Source organism: Haliotis cracherodii, unplaced genomic scaffold (assembly GCF_022045235.1).
Source record: "Haliotis cracherodii isolate W230 unplaced genomic scaffold, xgHalCrac1.p SCAF_10, whole genome shotgun sequence".
NCBI lineage: Eukaryota > Metazoa > Mollusca > Gastropoda > Lepetellida > Haliotidae > Haliotis > Haliotis cracherodii.
The window spans coordinates 14644682-14652986 of record NW_027266265.1 but is presented as its reverse complement, the minus strand read 5'-3'; the positions used below and the strand labels follow the sequence as shown (position 1 = coordinate 14652986).

General features: G+C 40.3%; 1 protein-coding gene across 1 annotated transcript; it reads right to left on the bottom strand.

Moving 5' to 3' along the window:
• Window positions 1–225: 225 nt before the first annotated feature.
• On the bottom strand, window positions 226–6760 carry LOC139447157 (uncharacterized). The gene is made up of 6 exons (XM_071228350.1): window positions 6560–6760; window positions 5897–5984; window positions 5365–5563; window positions 2625–2711; window positions 573–771; window positions 226–342 (listed from the first exon to the last, which is right to left on the bottom strand). Exons 1-6 carry the CDS (start codon window positions 6758–6760, stop codon window positions 226–228), a joined length of 891 nt encoding a protein of 296 aa, XP_071084451.1.
• Between the last annotated feature and the right edge of the window lie 1545 nt (window positions 6761–8305).

The following is an 8305-nucleotide window of genomic DNA, read 5'->3' as shown; positions in this document are numbered from 1 at the left end:
CCTGTACAGTAGTTATTGTACAATTATACTGATCAGTGGACATGCAGGGGCGAAGCTCCTACAGCCAAGGATACATTATTTTAGTATGCATAGTTGGTTACCGTTGACACAATCAATTTGTTTGTAGGAAGTATATCAACAATTTTAAAGTTTTATCCCACAGATCCAAAGCTATAGACCTACATGTATGCATCAAGTGTGTGTATCTTTCTTGGTCCTTGTGAATCAGATTGAGATTTCCATTAAACGTACAATAAAGTCATATTTCAGATGTATGCGGTTAGGCTGTTTCCCCGGCAGTCTCTCAGGAAAGTTGATCACAACAACACCATCCACCACAAGCTGTAAAGAAAAAACATGCACCGTTTTATACTAGTAGACAATTTCCTTTAATTGTGGTTACAGAACCACATTTCATTTTACCATAGCGTTTTATATTTGTTCACATTATGACGCTTCTGTGAGTATGTAGGAATTTCAAATGATATCTACAACACCAGTGAATGTCGTTCAGAAAGTCGTTCCCAACAATAAAACATCATTACCATTGCACACTCCAAGTCTGATCATACCTTATACTCTCCATGATACAGAGATATTTGGATCTCAGACTCCTTTCCTACAGTTAAAGGAAGCGGTCGTATCACCTCAATACCCCAACGATGGTGTAACTTGCTGTTGATAACTGTAACGTTCTTTTTCAATCCAAAGTAAAATCTGAACTCTGAAAGCAACGTCACGTCCTCACCTGAGTTCAGCGCCACGGAACACCTGTAACAAAACCAAACTAAGGTAGAAATAAAACAAAGGGACAAACTATAACGATAGAGGTCCTCCTGGCTCACTAGATTTGCCAAATTTTAAAGTGTATGGAAAGTTGAAAACACGTCCTGGAAATCTTTTGTCTTGTGACTGATGGTTTGATATTCCTTTGAGTAGTTTCGTGTCTTGAAAACATGCAGGTAAACCCAAATATATGTGAAAAAGAGTAGTTAAACAGTTTTGGAGGGACACTGCAGTTGTTTTAGGCAAATTGTGCAAGTAACAGGTGCTATCGGAAGGGCAGGACATGGATTCACTTTTCGCGAACACCTGGTGTTATCACTGGTTATTAGATATCCATTCATGTCATTTTCATTGCTGTTTTACCTTTAAACCTACGTCAGTTGATAATCGAATAAACGTAAAAAGCGATGTGCTCACTGTGGCGCAAAACAACATATACCTCAACTATCAACAACTTTACAGACTCCTTATTTATTTAATTAATTCATTAACTCAAAAGAACTGTAGACAACAATACGAAATCAGTGACATCGTTCATCGCAATAATGCGACACTTCTGGCCCGCCCATAATTTTTCAGCTAACCAGGTAATAGTTGTCCATTGGAGGGCGAGGTGGTTTAGGGGGAAAAATATAAAAAAACGTGCTTGGTTAGCCAATTAAATGCCACATAATTTCTTGAATTTGTTCATATTCAGATGTCTGTTATAAGAGAAGGAACAGTATCCATTTTATTGTGTTTCACATGTCATGATTACTATTGATAACACCATGCTGAGAGAATGGTGAGAGAATGAGATTTAACGTCGCATTGAAATGTTTTTCAGCCGAAAAGGTCTAAGCCTAACAAACAAAATCAACAATTGTATTTTTCAAAATAATCTCCCGGCTTTTCAATACACTTCTTATATCGATAGTGAAGATTTTCAGTTGCAGTCAGTTGAAGCCATCCATTGTTGTCGTCATTCCGCTTTCCACGAAGGTGTTCTTTCTGTTTAGGAAACAGGTGGAAATCACTTGGGCCTGATCTGGCGAGTCTGGAGAGTGAGGCAGCCCTTCGAACCCACATTGTCGCACAGCAACCTTTGCAAGTCGAAAGTAGTGAGAAGGGGCATTGTCATGAAGTAGTAGAAGTCCAGCAGTCAGCATTCCTCACCGCTAACAGGCAATGAAGACAATCGGCATGGTAGGCACCGGTAATCGTCTTTTGACTTAATCAACAAGGATCACACCCTTTGCATCCCAAAATACAGTGACTATAAGTTTCTTCACTGATCTTGAAGACTTGAATTTCTTTGGTGCCGGAGAAGTGGAATGGTGCCATCCCATGGACTGACGTTTTGACTCGGGATCATAGTGGTAGACCCATGTTCCATCACCCCTTACTTATCTTTTTTAAATTAGCTCTAAATAGTTTCTGGCAATGTCACTTCTTTTTTCCTTAAGATCAGAATTTAGAAACTTTTACACCCTACGAGCAGATATCTTATTCATCTGTAAATGTTCATGAATAATAGTTTCAATGGATCCATGACTTAGACATGTGTCTTCCTCAAGTTCAGCAAATGTGATATGTCTATCTGACAGTATACGTTTTTCTATCCCCTTGAATAGAAAATCCAATGATTGAATCTTCATTGATCGAAGTTGAGGGATGTAACATTTTATAATTCCAGTACCGTTCCGTGATAATGGATTTCACCAAAGTAACAAACCTTGGAGCAACTGAAATACTGTTTGAAGCATCGTAAACACACACACACACACACACACACACACACACACACACACACACACACACACACACACTGGAAACAGATCATTAGAACCCCTCGTTACCTGGAAGCTGTGGTTGGAGTAGCCAAGACAACGACATTGAACTTGCTTTGTGGTCCACATGGCAGATCATACAGGTTGTACAAACTCTGAAACAAAAAGCAAATAGTGGTGGCAATTATAGATGACAAAACACACTATCCTTCCATCTGCATACCACTGATCTCCAGACTTTGAATTGTTACTACATATATCCGTAATAAATGATTCACTCAAGTGACACACGCAAAGCCTAACCAACTGGCACATAATCTAAAACCAATGATAATTTTCCACTGTGGTTGTGACAAAATCAACGCAAACAAGAATTTTAGTTGACCACAAGTTGACGCACACAAAAAATAGAGCGGTTCTCCGTAATTTTGGTTCAGACTCTTGAAGTATGAAAAGACAGAAAAACAAGCGTTATCAGATGCAGTCATTCCGCAGAAGGCATCTGTGTCATTAGATGCCTTTTTAATACCTTAACGTTGAACATGTGACAGGTTTGTTAATTCTTTGGGAAATTACCTGTTCTGTGATATCCTCAACTGTCATTATAGGCAAAGTAAAATTAATGTAAACGACGTCTGAAAATTAGGTACATAAGACATCTCGCCCTTTTTAATACATTACTAAATCACCATTCACGGCGTTATTTACTGTGTGTTTAGAAATCTAAATTTTACTCGAAGAATTGAATTTCAAAACTAGCATATTAGGGATCACGGGTATTTGTTTTTCATCAATTCACCCTTGATAAATCTATAACGTCGCCTGTAAGCCTACAACCGTTTAGAATGTTAGGGAAAATATGCACACACGAACGCCTATTTGTACTTTCCACCATATTTGAAAGTGTTTACCAAATTAAATTTGCAGTATGCCGGTTATAAGACGCCTATTAGATCACGTATATTTCAAAATCAGTTGCGATACACACATTCCGGAACTCCTCATACATTTTAGAATCAAATGCCAAGTGGTCTTTGTCACGAGATCAAATTATCTAGATGAAATCAAGCGAAATAAATTAGATGTGAAAACGAACGCTGTGAAAAGTACTTGTTTTAAAAAAACAAATTCAGATTTTACTATGTGTCTGCATTTCTGACTAATTCTCTTGGTTACACTGGAAAACATAAAAACAAATAACACGCAGATTGTCAGATTGTTTCTGATTGTTTACATGACACATTTTTGTAAATACGATCCCCGAATAAACGAAAATCTTCCTCGGCATCCTGTTGGCAGTGAACACGCCATTTTGTAATAGTCAGTCACCGGTAGTGATGTCATACGGAAGTCGGTTGACGCTTTCGTTCATTAGATACGTTTTGAAGCAACTCGTTGTAAGATAAATGGTATCAGGTGGATACTCGTGTATTAATCTCTATATACTCGTATCATATGTCCTTTTACGAACCAGTATACATAATATATCCGGTATAAACCATCACCATTGTGATTTGATAATGCCATCATTTCGCATAAACACCCCATAACACTATCAAAAACTTGATCAAAGTTGGGCTGTTTAGACTCATCGTTGACAGGCCATTAAAGTTTTAGCAGGAATCTCGCCAAATGGACGCTGCTAAGGAAGAATATTTTGCTGCTGTTATGTGTATGTTGTGTGTTGTTATGGTGTGAAGACAGCTTCCCGTTAGGCAAAGGAATATATGGTCCTGCAGATGAGGCACCATCCTAGTGCCTACAATACTATTCTCCACAGAGAAAAGAGAGCAGTTGAACAGAGAACAGAGAACTATCTGAGAATGTTGAGGTAAAATGGGTTTTAACGTCGGGTCCAAGATTATTGCACTTATATAGCGACGTGCATGCACGTATGTGTATGTGGCTGCTTATACCAGTCCGGACTAATGCCGACTTTATAGTACACTGAGATACCATGCCGCAGTATAACATGAATACCCCACTCAGACACGGTATACCGACACCGGGCCGTTCTTGCTTTAGCCAATTAATGCCGAGCGTCAGGCAGAGTAACAACAATTACCATCTGTTAAACGTTTTAAGATATGAGCGCCCGGGGATTCAACCCACGACCTTCGCTCTCCAGGCGGAAGCTCTACCACTGGACAGACAACAGAGATGAACCTATCTTAGAAAGAACAGGGGAACGTTCTCAGGTTTCTTCTTCACTCAAAGACAGGCCACGAGACTGAGGGTGTCTTGCATTCTGATTGGCTATGTTAATGTAACAGCATAACTACTAACATAAATAAACATGAAGTCAGATTGTATCGGTACGGCTCGTTCACACGCTTGATTAAGCGTACATTTAGAGGAATATCTAAAAGATAACATGCGCCAGGTTCCACATGCACCTCACGAAATACTTGGGCAAATCATGAGTGGGAATGAAAGAGAGTATCTTGTCGAAACAAGCAGTCAGCTGTATTCCGGTTAAATAACGGACGCCTGTACAAAACCGAGATCAGGAAAACCAGTGAGTGAAAGCATGACTACCTATCCATTCCATTGGGGTACGAAGTCACAGAGCCTGAAATCGCGATCCAGGTTAGGTTTCTGGGAATCAGTTCTACCCCGGCTTCCAAACGGGGTATAGTGTTAATGCACCTATTACATGTTATACGTACATCTTTGTTACAGAATAAATTACAAGAACGCTCAAGTGGAAAATCAATCCTATCAACAGAACATCATTTTGTCAACTTAAACATGATCTCTTATTTTGATTGCGATGGAAAATGTGGTATGGAACATCATTATACGTAGCGGATTCCTCCATCTGAACTTTCCGCAGAGACTTTCCACATTCTCCCACTGTCCAGAGGCTTGACAGACACTGGTGTTTCTCTGATGACAGACGATGTAGTCCTTCTTACATGAATACCTTGCCACAGCACCCTGGTAGAGTCCGTCATGGGTCACGCTGGCCCCGGGTACATCAGGAGGATGCCCGCAGCCCCGAAACTCTGTGTAGATAATCACATTCATCTGCGGTTTACGTCGATGGTGTTCAACGACTCAAACAAATCCAAACCCTCCCCTAACACCAATCACCAACGAAAGACTTATGGCGCTTCCTTGGTAGCCTCATTTTTAGTCTTTTGTCATTATTCCGATTTTTTAGATAAATATATCAAAATTTCTCCTTTATTGGTTTACGAATTTCGACTTTTCTCTCGTTATTTCGATTATTTAAGTGTATACCTGACAACATACCTGAAACACATGGGCTGACAAATAAGTTACGTAACTGTGTATGTCTGACTCGTTGCCCATGCAAATAATCAGTTACAACATACCTGAAACACAACTTGCACGGCCATGTCGATCTACTTGACAGCTGGTGGTCAGGGGACATGACATTCCTAAACAGGGACCAGCGAGAGTCTTGAAATATAACACACAAATGCACTTCTCAAAGTTGGGGGTGGAACGTTATTGAAACATAGACTGAAGCCATTTAGGCATTTGGCCAATAAATCCAACCCAGAAAACAATCGGATGTTCAAGACGTTTATTGAAATATTCTTAACAATCTTCTATGTTTGGCTATATAGAGTGATAGAAATAGATAGTACACAGCACAACATGTGTTTAAATCACATACGCTCTTGCCTCTAGTTGTGAATGAGCGACGGTGGCCTCAAGCCCTTGGGTTACATGGGGTAAATAAGAATAAGATACATAAGAGAAAAACTTCTTTATTACAATTATGAGTGATGTTTTGGTGTAGGTTCTAAGAAGGTTTATCAAGCACGTGAACGGTGCTTGATAACGGTGAAAGAACCAACACTGAAACGTCGCTCCTAATTGTAATATAGAAGTTGTCGTAATTCCGGTGAACTGCACATTGAGAACAACGTTGAATTTACCCTAAACAAGTGACCATATCTACAATTCAGTCAAAGCAGTTTAGAGAAGATTGAAGAAGTAATGCTTGCTAAAAGTAAAGAATGACAAACCTTGGGCCAGTGCTGGATATCACAGAAGTCGAACCCAGATCTTGGAGAAATGCTTACACGAGCACTGCTGTTTCTGTTTAGAAGGCATGTACGTGTCTTGTGTTCAAAACCAAAGGAGAGACATACAGAGGACGCAAGGCATTCAGACGCACAGTCATACAGAGACGGACTCCCGAGCTTCCTGAACGCCTGGTGTTCCATGTACTTGTCATGTTGTATTGCAGCATCGAAGCAGTTCTGACTATTTACAAACCTAACTATTCCACAAAGAAGAAGCAAAACTTCAGCACGGTCGGATACCAAAGCTATGCTCAGTGTTGCCATTCTTCGACTATAAGGTGTGTCTGTGTGTATGTCTTCTCTCCGTGTAAGACAATTCCTCTGTCTCGAAACGATCTTCCAAGAAATACGTAAGGTTTTCAAATGAATACTTTATTAGTCCTAAGTGAAATGACGTTCTAGAAAAAGTGCAACATTTGTATCAAGTATTCGTCACACACAATATACTCACACGCAAAAGAAACGCAAGTGGTTTTAAGCAAATAGGTAACAAACACGGAACCATAAATTGAGTTTTAGCATGTAGTGAAGCCTGATGGTGTTATCAATATTTTTGGTTGCATTTTGGAAGCACCGAGTAAAAACGCAACATAAAAATCGAATCGCCAAAACGCACCATTTCAATGAATATGTGGGTATCATGCACCCATTTCTCTCGAAATCGAAAATGCACGAACTGTCACGAACTGTAGTGGGTATAAAACTGATGCCACGCCTAACTCAAATTCAGGGGAACCAGGCTATCGGACGTTTGGAAGCTGGAGAGTATGTCTAAGATGTTGCCCGTCATTTCAACGTTAACATAACCACAATTTACCGTCTCCTGCATCGATACAATGCTACACAGACCACAGATGACCTTCCTCGGAGAGGTCGTCCTAGGGTCACCACACCTCGACAAGATCGGCAGATTACCCGTCAACACCAGCGACATCCGTTCCTAACTGCAAGTGAAAGTGCTCGACAGACCATAGGAACACATAATCGACACATTAGACGGGACACTGTGATCCGACGTCTCCGTTCCAACAACCTCAGATGTCGCCGACCAGTACGTCGTCCTGTTTTCCAACCACGGTATCGACAAGCACGACTTCAGTGGGCACAGGGTCATCGCAATTGGCGTCATCGTGAGTGGAGGCGTGTCATCTTCTCTGATGAAAGTCGCTTTTGTATCTCCCATGCAGACGGCAGAGTCAGAATTTGGCGGCGTCGGGGTGTAGGGCCTTCACAAATCGTCTGATCCACTCAATGTACAGGAGATGTGTGGCAGTGATCAATGCTAATGGTGGTCACACCAGGTATTGACTGACATTTTGGGTATTGACCCGAAAATTATGTCATCTGCCTTTTAATCTATTAAACTGTCTTCGGTCAAAGTTTTGTCTATCTTGCCCTATTAGTATTTCCTGTCTTTCCTGTTGAAAATAAATAACATGTGTACTGCATACTCGACTTGCGTTTCTTTTGCGTGTGAGTATATATTTGCTTTAGCACAGTAAAATACCAAAGCTGTGCTCGCTGTTGCCATGCTTCGGCTAATTTTATTTGTAGTGCGGGTGAGTTTCCCTGGAAACGTTGTTCCAAAGTTGACTAAATAAGAATGAAATTTTATTTGTCCAAAGTGAAATGACGTTATTGAATATTGATCAGAATTACCCCCTTATCAGCTGGCATTTGAATCAA

Bases quoted from the DNA above. Each gene is read 5' to 3' on its own strand.
- LOC139447157 (XM_071228350.1), bottom strand. From the start codon at position 6,760: ATGGAACACCAGGCGTTCAGGAAGCTCGGGAGTCCGTCTCTGTATGAC. The intron at 5,985-6,559 runs GTTTGTCATTCT...TTATATTTCAAG, and splicing joins ATATCCAGCACTGGCCCAAG to ACTCTCGCTGGTCCCTGTTT. The intron at 5,564-5,896 runs GTATGTTGTAAC...TTATCTACACAG, and splicing joins CCGTGCAAGTTGTGTTTCAG to AGTTTCGGGGCTGCGGGCAT.